The following is a 23,072-nucleotide window of genomic DNA, read 5'->3' on the forward strand; positions in this document are numbered from 1 at the left end:
ACCGACTCCTCCAGGGAGGGATTGTATTTCACGTAGGTTTTCCAGATATTGCCATTACTACCAAGTACTGAAAATGAGACACTTGGAAGCTAGTACTCAAGATAAAAATAACTCATTAAACAATGCTGCCCAAAAAGCCTCTCTTGTACAGCACAAGCTACAGAAGCAGCCTTGTTTTCCAGTATTGGCTGGTAGCTAGTGAGGGATCTAGAAAATGAAAACAACACATGCCATATAGGCACTTACTCATAGTCAAAGCAAATCCAGTACTTCCTCTCCCTTCTATTTATTTTTTTCTCCATAAAAAGCTGTAATGTCTTTTAAAGTGAGTAACTTTTTATTTATAGTGTCATCTCATAAAGCTTTTCTCAGCAGCATACGGCTCTGAAAATCTCTTTTCTATGCGGCAGAACATTCATTTGTGCCTGTAAAACTGATCTGTCTTCTCAAAAGAAACTCTTCCACAAATAAATTTTGGAGTCAATACCTTAATAATTGTCCTAAATTTTCTTTTCTCCTTTGACATGATCCTTTATTCATGTTGAGTACTTTTTAACCCCTTTTTGTATTAATTGCCTACAAATACTTGTGGTACTCTCTTACCTATGTGCTGTTACTTCGAATAGCAACAACATAGTAATTTCAACTGACTACCTCCCACAGTATTCCCACCACCAAAGTCAATCACTTCCCTGGAGTTCTGGCAGTAAGTCAGGTATAATTTTTTATTACAGCCTAGAGAAAGGAGGAAACTTCGTTGTCCCGTGTTTATACTGCTCAACAAAAGAGAGCTTGAGACTAATCCCTGACACTGAAATCAAATGTGGTCAATTGGCTTCTGTCCTCACTGCTTAAGACCACGTCTTCTGCCAGCAGATTATTCAGAGAGCAAGTTCCCTGAACAATCTGGAAAGAGCCTGGGAGCAAACTTATCAAATGTAGCATTGGGGACTATCAAGACACTTCAGTTCACTGTATTATTTACCATCACAGATGCAATCACAGAGACCACGCCTCTAACAAAGGCAAGAGAAGACAGAAAAAAATGCAGTAAAGACTGTTTTGGCTGACAGAAATTTCTCCACTGAATTGATGTAAAAGCAGTGGAATACAGAAAACCAGGTGGGTACAAGCTAATCATACTGAAGGACCCACCCCAAACCAAACCTCAGACTGTTTTACAGCTGTCAGTCAAAAAGCAGCATCAGTTATGCAGTTCCCCCCAGACACGAACAAACTTTTCCAGTCTTCAGCATGAGTCTTTGCCAGTTAGTTCTGGAGAACATTGCCCCAGAAAGTTTCAAGGTATCAAGGATGCTATGATAACAATTTAAAGAGGCCTATTTTAGTTTTACAAGCCTTTTAAGAAAAGTTATCTCCCTGCATTGACTGTCTCAGAAAACAGATCAATACAAAATGTAACTGAAATGCCAAGAGGTTCTGTTAACTGAAACAAATGCTGTGCCCAAGTTCATAACAGGCAAACTTTTCCCACTAAAAATGTCAAACACTTTCTTCTTTGTGAAGTCTGTGGATGTATCTGAACAGCAAGCATTAATTAGAACTCCCTGCATATTAAACCAGGGGAAGGAAAGCTGAAATTGTCTTCTCTCCATCAGACAATGAGATTCACTGACAAAAAAAATCTCCCAGGGAAGCCTGTACAGTTGCACAAATACCACTGTGACCTGACAGAAGTCTTTACCAATATTTCAGTTAAAATTACTAAAATTGCTGCCTGCATCCCTTGTTTTATTAGTCGCTTTCTTAGCGATTCTTTTTCTCTCTCATGTGTTTCAGAGATCATTAAACAACTCTGATTTTTTTCCCCAAGACCTGAACTGTAATCACAGCACAGTAAGAGAGCTCACCACAGTTCATCCAGGATGTGGTTTTTAACTTCTAAGCTACCTTACATGTACGTATTTATATGTATTGCCTACTGCATGAACAAAATGAGGATTGTTCCTGGGTAACAGCAAGATTTTTAACTGTTTTGCAAACATATACTGATTCTGCCATCTGAATTTAATAAAAGGTAAGCTCCTAGATGAGCTAGGAAGGGCAATCACAATCATCTGACTTGAACACAACCAGGGCACACCTTCGGTACGGTTGAATATTATCATGTTTATAGATCACTTCCCATACTAGAGAAGCTACTGCATCACTTCAAGGTCTCTTCATACCATTATTTTTTTTATTTCCCTGATACATTTTAGCTTTAGCCTCAGCTTGCATACCTTTTGTATGTAGTGTACACGGCCAATGTAGACACAGGTCTGTTCTAACATTTGGATGGGAAAGATTGCCACTGAGAAGAGATGTGTACCCACTGAAGTGCATTTATTTAGCATATTCCCTTCAGACAAGGATTTTAACTTTAATATTTTGCTGAACAGCGTGGCTTTGGAATGTAAGGAAACAGTTAACAAACACTGAAGTAAAATCCAGTGAATGAGAGCTTGAACACAGCTGCCAATAAGGGTCAGAAATACCTGCAAACAAGTAACACTACATATTCCAAACAACTTAATTTTAGTTTTCTGCTTGATGGAGAGTTTTGCAGAGCTATGTTCATGAATTAGTACAACAAGGACAGTTAACAGGTAAAAGGCTTGTCCGTGGTTTCAGAACAATGGTGACTGAAAGAGGAAGATGCATCTTATTGAAAAAAAAAAAAAAAAAGAAAAAGAGGTGTACCAAATTGAAAAAAAACACATCAGAAACAACACAGTTTGCATCAAAAGATGAATGTTGCCACGGATTTATTCTTATTCAAACATTCACTAAACCTATTGATGTGAATAGATCTATAAAAATAAATAATAAGAAAAAGCTTAAGGTTTTCCTGACTTCAAAGTTCAGTTTGCACAACAGTGCAACAATAGCAGGAACAAAGGACTAAGTTCTCCAATTACCTGAAGGAAATCAGAAAATGGGACTTCTTACAGCACAGCAGGGAAGGGAAAGGAAAGAAAAAAAAACACAAACTTTGAGCACAGAGACCACAAAAAGCGTTCAGACTTTTCTTAGGAAACTGCTTTGTATTTGTTTAGTCCATGGCTTTGACCTTGTCTATGGCACAAAGTTATTTTGTAATTTTTACCAGCAAAGAGCACATACAAACAATAAGGATACCACAGCACTATCGAAGCCATTTTATGTGAACAGGAGCAAGAAGACCAGACAGTTTTTTCCTGCTTTATTTTCATGTAATCTGGAAAAATGGTGTTGTTGCACTGACAGAAAAGAAACTCCTACTGTATACATGCTGCCTGTATAACAAAGTTCTGACAACTCAGATGGACTACTATGATTTAGAAACATATTCAGGAAGGAATGTAAGACGGTGACATTAACAAACAAACAACAAACTCTTAGCATTATTTAATCTCTAAAGTATTACTTCCCAGGACTTGTCTTTATTGGAGCATAGGAAAGTTATGATTATTTGTGGTTTCTCTTTTGCAAAGTAGAAAAGCCTATTTGTGAATCACTCAGTTACAATGGTTGAAAGCAGCAGTTTCCTCCTTCACCATGTAGTTGGTTAATAAAGAAGACAGAAGCAACCAACTTGAAAATTTTCAAAGGAACTGCTGTGCTTATTGAGAATATTAATACAACCATGAGTGTGTGACCTCTCAAACTTTGCAAAGGAAAGGAATTGGGGATTTTTTTCCTTTATGAATTTCATTGACTTGGTAGAATATAGGACGGTAGCTGTAGTGATGACACCTGCACTTTGGGGGGTCTATCAGCAGTGAGAATAGCTGTAGCATTTCACCTCTTCTTTCCTACATTTCCTTCTTTCCTAGAGGCAGTGCCTGAGGTGGCTGATTGCCTGTATCACCTTATAGACTGCTGCGCCAACCTTTGCCTCACTAGTGTTCCTGCATGTGAAACCCTTCTGCATGGCTTCTAAAAACGTAAAGAGATCCATGATATTATTTATCAATACAGTTCAGTATTGGCCTAGCATACAACCACCAGTAACCATCATCTGTGGTATTAAAGGACGATTCTCTGGGCTTTTAACTGTTGACCTGATGATATCCAACGATTTCTCTTCTCTTTCTGTGGCCGAGGGGAAGCCTTTCTCTTTGGCAAGCCATAAGTCCTGAGGAAGACAGCCCCAGAAAAGGGGCCCTTAGACCCCCCAACCCTCCTGCTTTTACCACATGAGGGCAACAGATGGCAACGTGGAACCCATGGATGGAAATCAACCGGAAAGTGGCATGGGACCTCGGTGGGGAACTGGACGACCCCCTGGCTCAGCCCCCTGGCCCGAAAACATTCCCAATGGAAGGCATCCCGTGTGGGCAGTCCCAGGCAAGGACTGGCTTGTCCTTCTGCCAAACACCATAGAGCCCATGGAGATGGATCCACCAGCAGATGTGGACGAACCAATGGAAGTGGATCCACCGCTGCCAGAGCAGACCTGGAGCTACCCCGGCACATCTTTGCTCCCTACCATCTGAGGGCACCAGCAGCGTTGCGGCAGAGCCCGGGCAGCTCCCTACTCGTTGCGCAGGCTCCATCACAAGCACTAGCGTGGAGCCGTCAAACACCACAGACATCCCACAGGCTCACCTGCAGGATGTCCCGGCAATAAACAACTCTTGCCAATTCTCAGGGGTTATGAGTGTGCTTCTTTCCCAGGGTGACATGTGGCATTCCTCCTCTGTTCAAGGAAAGGTTGGATGTGGTGCTTATGGACGTGGTTTAGTGGGTGACATTGGTAGTGGGGTGATGGTTCGACCAGAGGATCTTGAAGGTCTTTTCCAACCTTAATGATTCTATATCCCTACGGTTCTCTCTTCCCCTCATGCTGGCAGAACCACAATTTCCTGTAAATCCAACTCCATCATTCCACAGAAAGCATCAATTCTGCATTTTTTCTTAAGCAAACTGCTAGCAAACTTCATATGGCAACATAAAAAAAAGAATGCTGAATGCTTTAAAAAAAAAAAACAAAACAAAACACTATAATGAGTATCAAGGAAAGAAAACAGCTAGCAATAATTAGAAAATGTAGGATAAACTCCCAGGATACATTTAGAAGAGAACTTCTTTATTCTAACATAGCTACGTGTTTTCTATCTAATTACTCAATAACTACATGGTTATTCACTATTGATTGCCTTTTCAGTTGCAATTCAATCAACAGTTTTCATTACCCCTACATTTCACATCAAGGCTTTTTATGATTACTAAAACCAACTCATTTTGTGAATTAAAGATTAGAGAAAAAAGTGCAACTCAATATACAACAGGAAATCACCCTAGAGTTGCAATTGCAATGCACTTCTATAATTGATTTCAACATCCGTTTGTGTGCATTATCCTCTCACATTACTAAAACAAACTTTACCTCTAGTTTGCCTTTTTCTTCTTGAATCTTCACAGTCCTGACTAGAGTATTATATTAAGTAGACCATAGCCCTCAACCACTTAAAGAAGGTAATACTTAATATTTGGTTATCATAATTCAGTTCACTCTATACTCTGAGGAGGGCGTTTGACGGAATTCTTAATTGGAATTCTAAGTTATTCTAAGGCAATTTGGAAACTATCATCATATCTTGTAAGCTAAGTCCATCTGCTACCACTGAAGCTTGTAAAGTTGCAGCCAATATGCAAAAAAAAAAAAAAAGGAATGAAACAAATGGAAGATGATTAAAATTTTCCTGCACCACTCTACAGTGAGCTGAAGTAGAGCTTCAGATCTGGAGAATTTCCTACCATATGAGTAATATAAGAGGAGGTATTAAATTTAGTTCACAAAACACCCTTAATATATTAAGCATTTAAAATGGTACGTGTTTGTATTTACAACATGTTTAAGCAAATGTACCAGATTCCTGCCATGTAGATAGTGTCAGATTCTGACTAGTATTTAAGTCACAGAGTTGGAGCTTTCACAAATTTAGGACTTGTAGGCAGATCCATAATTCTAACCATATTTTTATAAAAAAAGTTAAATGCACACTGAATGACAACTCCTGAACAAAGGACAAAATTTACACTGCAATATTATGTGCTTAAACTTCCCCCTGGCCTCTTCCCCATCCATATTTCATCCTGAAATCCTGTAAATATGATTGTTTTGTGCTAGGACACTCCTACCTGACACTCTTCCCCACAAAAAGCAGAATGCTCATTTTTCATAGTAGAAGTCAGACCTTTCCACTAGCGAAGGATATTTCCAAAACCAGTAACAGTGTATTATCCAAAAAAAAAAATCAAAAATACTTCAGAATATTCAGCAGGTGTGACATGCTTGGGCAGAGTGCTAATCTATAATAGAGTACAAGCTGTATCTCACAGAGCTAGCCACGGGGTAGAGAACTTAGGTCATGAGTTTTCAATTCGTGTCTGTGCACACTGCAGTTCCACTTTACAAACCTTCATAACTCTTTATAAATCCTGCAAAGAACTTTTGGGATAGTATTATTACTTATCCTGTGGCTTTAAGATGCAAGACCCATGGTTTTATAAATGACCGACAGTCTTGCCCTTCGAAAAAGAATACTGCAGTTCATACCACAAACTCACAGAAAATTCAGTACCTTACAGAACAAGAATTTCTCGTTAAAAACTGTAATATTCATCATTTCCAAGCCCATGAGGAACATTTTTCTACAGTGAAATATAGATTCTGAACACAAGCAGTACAACCACACTGTACTTTGATTTAATATTTTAAAATGTTTAATGATTTAAAAGAGAGCAAAGTAGACGTGAACCTTAAGAATTTCCTTTTGTCTGGATTAAGAGTTAAGTGAAAATTGCTATATCCTCTGTACTAAAATATCACCTTTAAATTCTTAGCTTTTAAGTTTAATCCTGTTTTCAAGGTGTGTGTTTGTTTTTTTTTTTTTTAAACAGCACTTAGAATTTTCTTAATTAAAGGTTTAGGACTCTAAAGAATATACTCTGATTGATTATTTTTACCTTTGTATATTGAAGCTGCAAACACCATGAAACCGGGGTACAGTTTTCTTTAATGTGCCACATTTTCTAATTGAATAATCTCCCAGAGAGCAGTAGAATAGCAATTAAATAAGATTCACATGCACGTAAAGAGTCAATGCTGGGTTGGTTAGTTAGGAGTTTCTACTCATTGAGTATGAAACCTAGGAAAATTGCCACATGTCATTTCAAAAATATATTTTAAACTCCATTTTAATCCTCATGTTACTGTATTTGGCTGAAATAAGGTCTTACATAACTGAGTATTCATATCTTTCATTAAGGGCTATATTAATACCTACCTATTTTTAAGGCATTTCTAAAGCAATTTAGAATATACCGCTCTTCTATGTGTACCCATTAAAGAACTTCCTAATTTTTACCCATATATTCTGATTTCAATTATGCTCACTAAACGTCCCACGTTTATCAGTAATTGCCCTATTCAGCAAAGCATTTCAGCACAAGACCAACTTAGAGCCACTCTTATCTGGCTCCCAAATTAGTAAGGTCATCTTAGTTTAATCTGTCTAAAAACTATTATACTGAGAGACATAATAAGTCTATCAAAAAGACTAAAGCACATTTTCTTGAAGAACACTGCTCATCTGAAATAATAGAATATGGAAACAATAAAGCTTCTGCGTTAAAGAAAAAACAGATTTTGTAGCCACACGATGAACATTCCTGCTCAAGACATTTTCTTTTGCGCTCCTACACCTAAATACACATACTGGAGTTTTGCCATACATTTGGTCTTCATTATTATAGAAAGTCCACCAAATCTGATACAAATTTAATACCTGCTTCATGTACGCATAGCACATGGTCTCTGCAACACGCTTTCCTTCATCGTAGCAGGCTCTTGGACCTATTGGATTCACGTGGCCCCAGTAATCCTCATTTTGAGGGTGAACTTCAGGATCTACGGAGGAAGAAACACCTTAAATTATCTTCTACCAAAAAGGTGATTATATATAACAAAACTTCTGGTAGATCACTGATGTTAGACAGTTTAACAGATTCTCTCTGAACTATGCATTAAAAAATATTAAGCTTCAATTAAAATACACTCATTAAAAGTGTATTCACTAGAACCATGAAAGATGACAATTACAGAACATGCAAGACTCTAGTAAGATAACCAAGCATAAGCAAACAACAGCCCTGTGCTTTTCGATAGAAGAATGAGAACAGAGGGTTAAATTTAACTTTTCTGTGCAAAGATTACCCACCTCAAAGGCACAAATAAGACCGTAGAGAATTCCATTAAAACTTTATAGGTTATACAGAGAGAATTTTTTTACTGTATTTGCAAATAAATAAAGCAAAGCAACTTCAAGTTTTATAAAATAAGAGAAAACACGAGAAACAAAAAATTGGCAAGATGGAGAAATATTACATTTTCTAAAGAATGAGTAGAGTGATATATCACAGGGTACATGCTATGTTTCTTCTAATTTATCCTAAGCACTTTTTTTATTTTTTACTAGCCATCAATGGTCACAATCAGGCTAGACAATCCTCTGGTTAGATCCAGTGTAGGAGTCAATTACAAAAAAAAACAACCAGAGTGCCCTAGGAGGCTCCCAGCGTGTGTCTGCCTGTAGGCTCTATATATTTGAAACAATCCAATCACTTTGTTCCATTTCCCCACTTTGCTATCTATTACTGACTTACCCTTTTGACTGGGTTTGAAGTTTGCATGCATTACTACTGAACTTTCAAGTCTCGTAGGCCATTTTGCCAAAAAGAAAACTCAAACAATGATGGTCAGTTCTGATTCTCTTCAGTTCTGATCTCTTGCTTAGGTATATGCTTTGATTCTTCTTGACTGAAGTTATTCCACCCAAAGCGTACACCTTGAGGTATGTTCTTTCTCCTGCTGTTTTTCCCCCCAAAATCTGCACTTCATCGTTGCATCTTGTTACAGAGATGAGTACTTTTTGTTTGCTTGGCTATTTTTTAAAGTCACAACTGCTAATGTTCAGCAGGTGCCTGTGCTTGGTATCTCCATTACCCTTGCAACACTGCTATTAGCCATGAAGCAGGAGTTCACAACAGCAGGAAGTTTTTCTGTTAGGCATACAGTCTACTGTACAGTGTAAGAAATTAAAGATTTTTGTTGTATCCAACTAGCAGTTCTATTGGTAATTCTCTCACTACTTTACTTCTTAGTAACAGCAAAAGGAAGAAGAAGAGATATGATACCACTGCGGAATATTTTAGGAAACACTGCAAGAGCATGTGCACAATCATTGTTTTCTCAAATTGGAGTTTATACCCTTGTCTTTTGCACTAGGGCTGTTGCTGAATACTAAGAATATAATTTGTAAGTACACTGGGAAAAGAAATGCAGGTTTGCTACTGAAATGATCTTTCTTCACAAGTTTTCACTATGGCATCTGGATCTTAATTAGGGTTCAACACTCAAAATTCTCCTACAAGCCCCCTTGAAAAAGAGCCATAAACAAAGACATAGGAAAATTGCAAACAGCAGTCCAAGCCTTCCTCCACTGCTCTTACTAGAGATATTTAAAGCAGGTACTAATGCCCACATTTTAAACTGATAAGTACATCTGATGAAGAATTCAATCTAAGACAGTGATAAATATTTATCATTCATCAAAAGATCTGTAAATACTCTTCAGTATTTGCATCTCAAGAGCTCTGATTTTTTTTTTACTTCCTTACCTCCATACACCTCTGATGTAGAGGCCAGTAGCAGTCGTGCTCCAACACGTTTGGCTAATCCTAGATTTTGGGAAACAGATAAAGAAGAATGCAATTTGAGCAAGCACAGGAATCTTTCAGTCATGTTAACTGCTTTATTGTGATCCCAATTTGCATTGTTTTTAAAGAGAATTCGATTTCTCTCACTAGATAAGTCTAGCTGTAAAACACATTTACAGCTCCCGATCTCAAGCTAGGAGACTTGAGAAACAGCAAAGCATCCACATGTGATGGGTTCAATTCTGGTTAACTAAAGGTTACACCAAGCTAAGATCCAAGAACTTAGTATATCACACCTAAATGAAGGCCAAGGAAGCATAAACCATTCCAAATATGAAATCAGAATCTAGAAATATAACACGATTAATGAAATTGAAAGTTAGGCTACATAAATTATCTTATACAGAATAACGTTATAGAACAAAACCTATCAGTTTCCCTCTTCCATTTAAAAAAAAAATAAAATATACATATATATAATTACTGCTCCATTAAACAGCCTGGGTGACCTTACCCAGCTATTCAGATTACTCTGCATTCCATTTCAATGGCCTTATGGCCTTCAACTTGGCGTGGCCAAAGATATCTTTCATCCATGCTGTACAACAGTCCAATACCACATAGCATCTAAATCATTTAATTATCTTAATTGTACCCACTAGCATATCAAATGTGAGATGGGCTAGGGCCCAGCAGTCTTTTTTGTCTCACTCTCAGGATCACTGACAGCCAGTTCAAGTTGCAGCACATGCCAAATGGATGAAAGATGGGAGGAAAAAGTAGCAAAGGCTTGATGCCTTCTTTTTACAGGCCCATCCCCAGCATCAAAACCAACAGAGAAAGCTGAAAATGTTGCCTTGCAATTATCTAGTATGAAGCTAGACATTAAATGTCCTTTCAGTATTTGCTAGCCAAGATGTGCAGAAGAGGATGCAGCTCTCTTGAAATCTGGGGCTTACAGAGCAAGCGCAGTTCCACCTACTTCAACCTCTGCTGTGGTGGAAAGGTCCAGTCACTTGTGGCCAACGTGGCACTGTTCTGCAGTCACCAAGGTGAGAACTGCAGTCACTGGCACAACTTCACTACAAAAATCCCACGCTCTTAACTGCACTTTTTGTAATTATGGCACAGGTATTACTCCATAGCCAAGTTACAGGCATGAAGTTCTGTTGCTCTGGCAGCTGAGCTTGCTTGTTGTCAGGGTTCATAGAATCATAGAAAATCCCGAGTTAGAAAAGACCCATAAGGATCATCAAGTCCAACTCCTGGCACACATAGGTCTACCCAAAAATTCAGACCATGAATTCATTTGCAGATGCATTTAAAGGAAAAGCACAAAAGTCATGTTTGACTCAAGTGTTTCATCCTCCCCCTAATACCGATGTACAGGTTATATTAATGCAATAATCTTAAGTAGGAAGAAAAAAGATTTCCACTTACCCAGCATGTTTAATGTCCCAATAGTGTTGGTCTTTAATGTCTTTATAGGATTATACATGTAATTGGGAGGAGAAGCAGGAGATGCTAGATGATAGATCTGGTCCACTACAGAAAGTCAGAGAGGGGAGAAAATATTATTATTTTTCCGTGTGATATATTAAATGAGAAAGCATTAGAGTTGAAATACAAATACTTCTTTCTGCATTTCCTTACATTGGAACTCACCATTTCATATGTTGCTACCTACAGATGATGTGTTTGCAAACCTGTTGTACCACATCAAGACTTAATTTTTAGTAAAACAATAACATATAATTCATACCAACATTGTTGACACAAAAAACAGATATCTGTTGAGATTTTTCACTTCACAATTTTAGCAATGAGTACTTAGTAACATTTAACAGCTGCAGAAGTGAATGCATTATTTTCTTATTCTCAAGTTTTTAAGTGACTACCAACTTCGGATTTTTTTTTTTATGTGAAATCCCAAACAAAGATGGCAGAAACATTTTTTAATACTATGAGGAAATTCTGGGGAAAAAATATTTTTTGTAAGCCACTTGTCAGTGAAATATTATCGGAATTAGTATCACACTTGTATTTTAATAGTTACACAGTGAGGGACATGCCTAGATATGGGCATTTATTTTTTCCATTTTCCACTATCCACTGCGTTTGTTCCACAAGTATTCTATGCTGTACTATGGATAACACAGGATTTTAGATTACATTACATTTAGATTACATTAGTATGTGATTAACATAGATAATGATGAAGTCTTAGCCAAATCTCCTAAACCTGAGACCAGCTTCACCACACCAGGCTGCAAATTTCACTGCTGAAAATAAGAACACAAGGTTGGAGATATTACAGGGGTGAGAGGTCAATTATAATAAAAACAGAGAAATAAAAACTGGACTCATTCATACAAATACTCATTCATACCCCATAGTCAATAAACCTCAGTCAGCAAGCTTTTCACAACACAGCTAATGTAAATAAAAAGTGTCTTTCTGTCGTCTGTGTAACATGAATCACAGTTAATTAGTGCTACTTAAAAGAGAGAACATGGATAAGCAAATGCCAACAATATTATGATCAAGTGAGAGATAGTGATGCTTAAGAAAGAAAAGTAAGTCCCCTACACCAAGCTCATCCAAGTAGTCAAGAAATGAAGTAAGAATTAGAACGGAGGATGGAAAAAAAGGTAAATAATCCCTTTTGTGTTACAAAAGGAAAGGTAGGTTTGTTTGTTTAAAGAGGAGCCAGCAGTAAAGCACTCATTTTTTTCAAGCAGGTACCACAAAATATAATCATTTCTTATAGAATTGTAGAGTGGTTTGGGTTAGAAGGGACCTTAAAGATCATCTAACTCCAACCCCCAAATATGGTTATGTTGCCATGTTTTGATTTTTTTTTTTTTTTTTTTGGCTACAGACTGTAATATTTACAGGTGATCAGCTGCCTACAAGATGGCAAAACAGACCAGAGAACTAGAAAGATGGTATTTTGGCAGATGTAGTCACAATTGTGAGGACTTATTCTCACATTAAGAAGTGGAGAAAAATACAACTTCATGTAGCAGAGCTATTTGCTCTCCTGTCAATAAGTGTTTCCATTCACTAGCAAATCCGGTGCAGTACCAAAAGAGAACTTTCCACAGCATGCAGCCTCCAGCAGCAACAAGGATAACAACCAAAGATGGCCTGACACAGCAAGTGCTGGGAGACAGCGAGCTCCCACTTCAGGCTTGATTCAAAGCCCTACTTGCGCTGCTAATGCTACTGATGTTTTTCGGATGCTGCCTGCCACGTGCATTACTCCCTGAATACAAACAAAATCCATGAATGTCTCAGAACATAAGCATCCCCTCCATGCAGTGCAGTACCACTGCAATACCAAATAAGTGTAGACTGAAAGCTTATGAAAGAAACACCCAGAGAAGCCATTCACTGCTGCTCTCAGCAGCATGCACATTGCTTCCAACGAGGTGGCTTGGAGAAATGAAACCAAGTGACAACTAAAGTCACCACGAGACTTGACCTCTCACCTCAGTTTGATGCCATTTCTCTCCACCTTATTCCTTCACAACCCTTTCTAAATCTTTTCGACAGGTTTGGTGATACTGTTGTGGAGGGAAAACATCATTTCAAAAGCATGGAAGTCCCATAACTTACTGCCCAGTCCTATTTTGTCAAACAAGTAGTAAATACTTTCCTGCCTCCCTACCTCCATATCGGTAAATGCTTTACAACATCCAACTGTGTGGCTACAAAGCCTCGAGATGACTTGGCAATTAATTCAGTGCATTTAATTGAAAATGACTGGGTGAAAGAATATGCAAAGTTTTACATAAATGGGTATGGACCAAAAAAAAAAAAAAAAAAAAAAAAAGGAACAACAAAAAAAGTTAAGTTCTGCAAGTTTTTTGTAACTCACATCAGGCGTTAGAACTCTGTCAGCAACTGTGAGCACAGCAGCAAGAAGTATTTTGGCAAGCACTTTACCCGACCAGTGATAAAGAAACATTGACCAGGAAAGGCTTAAACCGGAGAAAGTATGTTTACAAGGTTAGTTTGAGTTACTTTGTGACACATGAATTCTAAAGGGCAAGTTTTGAATTTCTAAAGACCAGATTCTTTTCAAGCAAAGCAAGATATTGAAAAATAGAAATACCTTAGTTACAAGTGTGCCAACTGAATAAAAGCTTCACAAAACAGAAATCTGTTGTGAACAGGAACTGCACCTACTCCAATTAAAGTATCTAGAAACTTAAGCTCTTTCAGTTCAACTATATGCTTGAATTTGTGTCAATTTTTAATTCTCATTGATTTTAATATTTATATAACACAGATTTGGGGAGACAGTGTTGGATTCAGCCTCAAAGTGTCATTTTTTTTGCCTTGCCTCTTCAGGGCGAAGCAGAATATGTTGGTGGTCACTGAACAGAGGACAGTGTTGGAGTCAGTGCAGGAATGACAACCCCAGCCAGCACAAAATATTCTGCAGCAAAAATACGTTGGTGGCACTGGTTTAATAATGTGGGCTAAGATCAGAGCCCCACAAAATCATTTTGCATCTGATGCTTGTACAGTAAATACATGGCTCTAACCAGACCTGTCTGATTCATTGTCAACATTAAGAAAATGAGTTGGAATTTCTAGCCATTTATAGTTAGCTGTAGGAAGTTGTTTGTATGCTTGTTTTAAGGCTTCCAAAGGCTGCTGAGGAAACAGGAAGAAGAAAAGCCAGTGGGAGAAGGATACAGGTTATGCATTCCTGTCCGATGTTTTCTTATTAAACTCCTATAGTTACTGTCTACAATGTGTGTGTACCTAAAGGCAGCTGATAATCAGACCTCAATCATGAGGATGGAAATACCAATTGCTTTTAGGTGCCCAGTCTGTGGTGGTACTACCATCTTTTAACTTCACGTTGAAATCAGCTGCCTCTGCCCCATTTACACAAGTAAAATGACATTTCACAGCAGAAATACATACTTCAGAGAATGAGTGAAATCATTTTAAAATTACAATATTTTTTCCCCTGCAGACACGCAGTCAACCCTAATGCAAAGATGAGTATCAACAAGACAGCACTAATCCTCAAATCCCTGTGTAAACTAATTAAGTACATTATTTCTGTCCTATACACAATTAATCTAAAATTTGATTTAGTGGTTTTTAATGTAATTCTGTTACCAGGAAGTGGGATAGGTCGCAGTAATACCAGCTCATGCATTCATTCTCTTTTGTTCTCCAACTAACAGTTATGTCTCTTTACACTAAAGTTTACAGGAAGATGATCCACAGTGCTCTCAAGTAAACATCTTACAGAGCCTGTAATATTAATGAATGTAAAGCGTAAGAGGCAAAAAAATTAAACAAAGATGAATTTCTATATATTTTTTTTCATAGAACAGAGAAGATTCCTTTCTTTATACATAACCCTTTAGAAAAGGCAGTTGTCATCTTTGACTAAAAAACCCACATTTACTAGTGGATTAAACCTTGTTATAACAGTTCGGCTGAAAAAAAAGTCTCTTTATAATTCCCAGGTACTTCATGAGCACACAACTCAAGTACAATAAAAAGTGTTCACGCAATTATTATGCAAAGCTTTACAAATTTTCTTTTCAGATTTTGTTTTTGATTATTTCTTGCCTTTCAAGATTCTTAAACTACCTTCATTACGAAATTCAGCACCTTTGCTTTTCTCCTTGAAAAGGTCAAGTGAAAGCTACATGGTCCTTGTGAGTTCTCTGCTGACACCTTTCCCAAACACTACAGCAACAAAAATTCTACTGGAGGAATACAAAGTCATTCAGCACTACAGTTAACAATAGTTATCACAGGGCTATGAAATGAAACATGTATCTTGGTGGTTTACCACTTTGGCCAGCCCAGATCAAGATCCAAGAACACTAAGTGCCACCTCATGTATCATGGATCAAAGATAATGACTTACAGGTACTACGTAAGCATCGCTATGAAGCTAAATAATTCATCAAGATATTTAATGAAAGCTACACATCTTGAAACTAAATTCACTTTCCATGTCAACAGCACAGACATTGTTCTTTCTAGATCAGAAATGAGGTCTCTTTCCAAAATAAAGTACCGATTACTTTTTCTGGAATTCAAGCGTTAAACATCCTTATATAAACTTGTTCAAACAGGACAGCATATAAATAGGAGTTCTTTAGCTGAAAACCTTCAAGACTTCTCACTCATTCCAATTTCTATTTCCAAGTGAAAAGGACTACCAAGGACTAAAATAAAAGGTATTTATCCATATGTTAGAATAAAAAGAGACGACTTTTTAATCTGTGACAATAACTATTCCTCATTGCCTCAACTTGTTTTTTCCCCTCCTTTCCTATGCTGGACACCAAACCCCGAACTGTTTTTAAACTTGAACAAAAATTTATCAAGTTGCTATACTGATACATTGATGTTAATTTTATCTTATTTTTTAGCCAATTTTATTTTAATATTTAGCCACACCAGGTTTAATTTATGTTGTTGGAGGATAAGAAGAAATTCAATAAACTGCCTACTGAATAATGTTATAACTTGTTATCACTGCAACATGAAGAATTAATACTTCTTTATTACACAAAGAATGGGACATGTAGCAAAAGGATCACAGAACTCACACTCAGTGCCCAGTAATTGAGCATCTGATAACTGATAGTTTTCTGAAAAGTTCTTGAGTGTAATCAGTTATAAAGAAGGTAACATAGGGGAATTAGGAAAGCCATCTGGCTGAGGTATAAACCACAGTGCCTGGAGCCAATAATATCCTAGTCCCATTATCCCACCAGTGGAAACAAAACTTTGAAATAAAGTAACAGACAGTAACTGAACCAATGTGTTATCAGAACAGAGAAGGAACACGTTTGCAGAACTGTTTCAGTAGTGTTGTCAAGAATTCATCACTAGCAGTAGTACAAGAGATGCAATTACTAGAGGTTTTTCCTGTGAAATTTGACCCATTAGACTACAGCATGAGTAATAAGTGGGGAAAAAAACCAGCCTCAGATCCATTGTTTTAACAAATGAAACAATTACATTGCTACAGAAGTCTAAAGGAAGGGAAAAAAATCAACAGATCTCCAGCAGAATTACAGTAACTTTCTCGTTAACTTGCTATACATTGATATATTCCCAAAGAAGACTACTAACACATATCTTTTAAATACTGCTGTGTTAGTGTCATCTTACAATTTGGCATAATAGTTTGTGGCTTATAGTAAGTTTAGGTGTTGAGTTACTTCTACATCTTTGAAGCACCACATTTTTACATTTTTTGTTGAAAACTGCAGGAATTCAGTGCTGTCATTTTCCTATTCCACAAGCTGTGGAATGCTCATACCTAAACTAGAAACACTATTTTCCATAGAAGAAACATAAGGCAACTAATAAAAACAAGTCGATTTGCTCTGTGAAAGAGCTTATGGTTCCCCTCAACTGACCATTCACAGTTGCAGATATATGCAGTCTACAGTAACTACGCTCCTGAATTAAGCTTCTCAGCTCATGAGACAGAGACCCCAGGTTCCGTGTAAGCGTCTGCATGCACACAGGGACATGGGGCAACGGATAGGAGAGACAGACTGACCTATTGGCATCTTGTCTTCTCACAAAATCAGTCATACAAAGGAGATATTAAAAACTTCCTCTTCCCATCCAATTAGAAAGGAAGGACTGATTTCACAGACAAGTGTTCTTAACCTCTCACCCCACACTGGCCACAAAAATCAGGCTAATAAGAAAGTATACAGGTAACAGAGAATCCAGAAGTCAGTGCACAAAATTAATTTCTTTACAGGCATGCTTATCATCATAAAGCACAGCCAAGAGCAAATACCAAGGCAGAAACTACTCACCTTCAATGTACAGGGGCTCAACGACATCGTGATTTATCAGTTCGAAGTTCTCATGACCAATCCAGTGCTCCACATTTCTTTTCCTGCCCGTAAAGAAGTTGTCCACAACTGTAACCTCATGGCCATCCATCATTAGTTTGTCAGTAAGATGAGAACCCACAAACCCTGCTCCTCCAGTTATCTGCGTTAGGACAGTTGGTATAAATTTCTTTTTCTTTTTACAGAAACACCAGACAAAGTCTACAGCATGAAAACAAAAGAACAGTAGCTTTCAGATCCTTGCTTACTCCAGGGGAAACAACTCCATTTCCATGTTCTTTTTTTTTTTTTTTTTTTTTTAAACCCAATAGGGCATCTAGAATTTCAAGAAATGCTTGACATGCTTCATCACTGTCAGCCTACAAGTTCAGCTAACTATTCATATCAACAAAGTCACTTTTTGTCAGATTAGAACCTTTTCCTTTTTTTTTTCCTTCAAAATGGATTGTGCCCTTTTTATGAGAAAGAAATCTAAAAAGACACCAAAAGGTAAGAGAATTCTTTACTATTCCCATTTCTGAGAAAAAAAAAAAAAGTCCATGCTATTTTTTTGTGAAAGATCTATAATGTTAGAAACATCAAATCCAGCTTCTGTCTCCTTTAAATGGAAGGCATGTTGGGTGTTTTAAGTACTACAAATTCTTTCACCTCTCAGAGGCGCAAAAAAAAAAAAAAACAACAACCAACAAAACTATTCCTTTTCTGTTCTAAGGCATCCACAACCGTATTATGACAGAATGTGTATGCACATCCTATCATTCTATTTGCAGCCTCTCATACCACTTAGTCCAACATACAGCACTTGCCTGTCTTGGAACTTTATGATATTTTACTGTAAAGAAATAAGCAGAAATAAAATATTTTAAATATAGTGGTCTTGTTCCATACCAGAGCTAAAGTATGCAAGTTCTTTATTTTTCCCCCCCTTTCTTTATTAAGAATAAACAGCAACAAAATCACTAACAGAGTAATCAAGCAGTCAACATTGCAAGTAGTAGGCCTCTGTGTTGCATGACACATCCCAACAGACATAGAAGCAATCACTTTCTCTGCACTTCATAAACTGTTTTTAAGAATACACAGAGATAACAGACAAACACTTTCAAAGAATGAAGGTAAAAGCTCAATGTACTATCAGCTATATTATATGACTACATGATCAAATTTACATTTTGAAAAGGTGATTCAGCTGTTCATTTCCACTCTTCAGTTGCAGTGACAACTAGCCAAACAAAAGGACACGGTGAAACTGTCAAACAGGTATCTAATGCACAAATGGTGTGCTACAACAATCAAGCCCTGTGCACATGATTATATAAATGCCTTAAGTTCTTAAGCTTTGACTATTGCAAAGTGAAAATGTTTATCCTGCCCACTACCCCCATCCACTGCTGAAAAAGCCAGATGAGCAAAATTTTTTTAATTTTATAATAAGGAAAGAAAAAAAGGCAGATAGAAAAGTAACAAAATGTGAAAAGGAAAAAAAGAGATTGACATCTGTTTTCTTCTCGAAAACTCAGCCTTCTACTTCTTATTTTCCCACACTTGTTTTTTCATATTTACACCAATAGCCCTGAGTTTTTAAAGACATTTTAAGTACCCATTAATAAAAGAACCACTTAATTGGCCTATTTGGTATTCTTTTGGGTTTGTCAGTGCTTCCAGATTCAGTATGTGATTTCAGTTCCTTAACAAACCTGAAGGAGAGAGCAGATTCAGGAGAAATCCTCCTTAAAACAAAGCAACAATCTCAGAGCTCCCACAAACCCATAACAGGGATGAACAGGTCTCTGGTAGAATGCTATAAGCACAGGAAGGGCTGTAACTGACAGAGAACAGCCCTTTGCCAGGTACTACCACTTACACTTACTAAGGGAAAATGCACAGAAAACCTACTGCCATAAGCTTGTTGAACATTTCAAGGGGTTTGGCTTTTTTGTGGTGCCCAGGACCAAAGTTTCTTCTAGAGTTTATGAACCTATTCCTTCAATCGAGACCAAACAAAATTCCCTGCTGCACTTCTATTTCCAGTACTCCAGAGAAGACAAATTTAATGTTTGCTATATACCTTCAGTGTAGCAAAACATGCTGAAGGTGTCTTCTTCCCCGTCTCCTAACCCAACCAAACACTGCATGTAGCAGCACTCTTCTGTTATATGCAAGCAAAAAAAAAAAAAAGAAAAAAGAAAAAAGAAAAAAGAAAAAAAAGCACAAACCAATTTTGTTCGGAAAGAAGTTTACAATTATTTTAAATCTGTAAGTCGTTTTTATGATAAATCTGTATTAGCTTTATTAACATGCCAATTCCATAGGTATTGGTAATGAACTACCTGGAAAAGGAGCTGAATTTCCCCTGGAAAAGTAAACAACTGCACAGATTAATTTTTATCGTTACTTGAGGCTATGTTAAAAAGATGACTTTTCACTGAAGTTCTCAACATAACCTTCCTGTAATTGCTTATAAAAGCAAGGTCAATGTACTTCATTTCTAAATATGACTTCCTGCAAATTACAATGACATTAATCTCCAAAATCATATACTGTACATGAATCATTTCCATATCAGAATTGAAATAGCAGCACCTAGGGCTTAAATGAACATTCTTTAACAAAACTTTATACAAAAATATAATTATTCAATAGTGCCAATATGCTTTTTAACTTCAGCATCTGTGGAAGGGCACAAACATTACTAATGATTTCCTGCAGTAGACGTGTTTAAATACTTGTCTATTTCCTAGACAGGTTTATTTTTGCTCTCCGCAATCAGATTTAAAACATGTAGTGTCCCATATGGAAATTGCATTAATTTTGTTGTTGTTTTGTGTTTCTACTGGTCCACCATATTCAATTCAGAAAAACAAAAAAAAAAAACACAACACACTGAGCCTGCGCCCACGCTTTCATCCATAATATTACCAGAAATCCTTCTCTTGCATAGGAAAGCCTGTTGCCTAGTCACTTCAGAGAAGTGAGCAATCAGAATAAGTGCACACCCCAGGACAAAGTTCAATAAACTTAAGATCTTTTGAAAGAAAGTGCCGGAATATCCAGTCTTAGCTGAGATACCACTGCTACTAGCAATCATCTGCAAATAGATTCAGAATAAGCAGAGAACTCCTAGAACTGCTCACATCAGTGTTGCGGGTATCTGCAGGTTTGCAGCTGGAGACTGCATTCAGGGAAAATACAAATTTAGGATAGTTTAGGAGAAAAATACATAGCATCAACAAAATATGAAACAAGTCATCTACCAAACGTCACTTGGCTCACCAGTTCTTTCTGTTTACTCCTGACAAAGTTTGAAGTGCCATGCAAGGTCTACACAAGTCTTCTATATGCTGAATTCAAAATTCAAAATTTTTCCTACATGATGACACGAACATTATAAATGAATGAAACTGCCAACTTGAGCAGGTTTGTGAATGCCAATGAGTGCGCATTGAACTAATTCCCAACTGCAATACATAAGAAATGACTATGCAACTCACTCATCCTTTTGGCCAGCTCTCTCTTTAATAATTTAATCTCTACAGAATGCAGACATCAAAAAGCTGTTCACCTCCAGGTCTGCAGAAAACACTCCTGTTCCAACTACTTGCCATCTCTGTTGAATCAATGAACTTCAGCAAAATATGGAATATCTTCAAGTGGCAAAGTTAAAAAATAGTAAAGAGCTCCATAATCCATAACAGCTTGCACTGATAATTTTCTTGTAAACACCTTATCATACCAAAAACAGTACGTTGAGGTAACATTGTTACAGTTGTATGCATAAGCACACTATTTAGGACTTTTCAAAATTAAGGCTCTCTGTTACTTTCCTCATTACACCTTTCAATTTCAACAAGGAATCAGGGAGCCTACAAATCTAACCCCTTCAGGCAGTCATAAACAAAGGAAATTAAACTAAATCAATAAAATGTAGTAACACATTCTTTATGAAGTTTTGCAATAGCAATTTGTCGTAGATTCTGCTCTCTACTACAGAGGCAGAAGCTCTTAATACATATCTTAGGTAGCTATACTCCCACTACCTCTCAGAAATGAGGACATTCTTTTTTTGCCCAGGACAGACAAAAACAAGAAAAATTTTAGGATGCTGCTAACTTCAAAAGTGTTTGTAGACAAAACTGCAAAGCTGATGTCACAGCAGTTTACTGAATTTAAAGATGCCTTGTCCTGACTTAAAGGATGCCTTAAAGATTCCTTGTCCTGACTAAACCTGTCCTCCTCTCCAACCTCCTAAAATGTCTGTGATGATTCAAAATATCAGAAATAGGGAAGATAAGAGATACACACTCCCTCAGTCTAACTGCTTCTTCTTAACAGTACTGCAGAGCAGCTACTCTTCTAGCCTTATGACTTGTTCAATTCAACCATACAAACTTTCTGCCAAGATGGGCCTGAAGTTTCCTAGTCTGCAAGTTTAAGCAACCTGGGAACAATAGCAATGCAGGTCTAAGTTGCTAGAAGCAGAGAACAGTAGCTTAATCAGCAAGTCAAACCCCTAAACCACAGCCCAAGTCTAAAATCTATATGCTGTGTTTGAGAACATCAGCACAGGGTAAGCGAAGCACTAGCCTATACCCTGTGCAGCACATACAACATCCAAAATAATTTACTTTAACCCTGCTCATGGTTTTAATTAATTCTGTAAGACTGTATGTAAACACCACCAAATGCTTATTTCCCAAGCACAACCCTTGAAAAAGTTCAAACTTACCAGGATTCTTTTACGATCTTTTTCTGATAAAAATTTCACCGGTGGGTATTTCTGGGTGAAACTAAAAAAAAAACAATTCAAAACAAAGAAGAAAAATTATGTAAGTTTCAGCATTGCTTCTTTGAATTATGAAACATTATTCTGACAACCCCCAATACTCAAGGTAAGGTGATGCTTACTCCTTTTATTTAAGGAAGAATCTAGACGAACATGAGAAGTTACCTATGTTTTGTTAAAGCACCATGAAAAGATATAAAAACTGATCTGCAAGAAGTGCCTTTAAACTTATGCTTAAGTGATTTTTGAGTATGAATCACTTGGCTTCTTCTATCTGTTGAGAACAGGACTACAGCCAAGCATGACATCACAAGAGAATACAACCATAAAACGTGAGCAATTAATTTTTATTTTTTGAAGTTTTAAAAAGCAAGTAACTGTCTAAAAAATAATCTGGAAAAGAAAGTAAATTCTATTAATTTACCACATTGATTACACAGAAACTTTAAGAAGAGTTAAGTCAATGTAATGTTTACAAGCAGAACACTGATATAACTCTTTAAAATACTTCAACTTTTGTTTCCAAATGAGTCTGAAAGCTAATCTTAATTTTCTTCTCAAAAATTACTAGACTGATGTTGTTTTAATGGTCTACAAGCTATTTTCACTTTTTTTCCCCCCACAATCTTTAGAATAATTCAATCAAAACTAAAATATTCTAAAATAAAATTATGCGACCTATGAATCACAGGTGATCTTTTAATTTC

At 37.0% G+C, this 23,072-nt stretch overlaps 1 protein-coding gene across 2 annotated transcripts in view; it reads right to left on the reverse strand.

Moving 5' to 3' along the window:
* UXS1 (UDP-glucuronate decarboxylase 1) overlaps positions 1-23,072 on the reverse strand; it is a 55,609-nt gene that overhangs the window by 13,533 nt on the left and 19,004 nt on the right. For both annotated transcript variants that reach the window (XM_032181109.1, XM_032181117.1), the window contains exons 5-9: positions 22,309-22,369; positions 17,544-17,724; positions 11,149-11,253; positions 9,670-9,729; positions 7,779-7,900 (exon numbers count right to left, since the gene is read on the reverse strand). In XM_032181109.1, the coding sequence (XP_032037000.1) occupies positions 7,779-7,900; positions 9,670-9,729; positions 11,149-11,253; positions 17,544-17,724; positions 22,309-22,369 (529 nt within the window). The remainder of the gene's footprint in view (positions 1-7,778; positions 7,901-9,669; positions 9,730-11,148; positions 11,254-17,543; positions 17,725-22,308; positions 22,370-23,072) is intronic.

Source organism: Aythya fuligula, chromosome 1 (assembly GCF_009819795.1).
Source record: "Aythya fuligula isolate bAytFul2 chromosome 1, bAytFul2.pri, whole genome shotgun sequence".
In the NCBI taxonomy this organism is placed as follows: Eukaryota; Metazoa; Chordata; class Aves; order Anseriformes; family Anatidae; genus Aythya; species Aythya fuligula.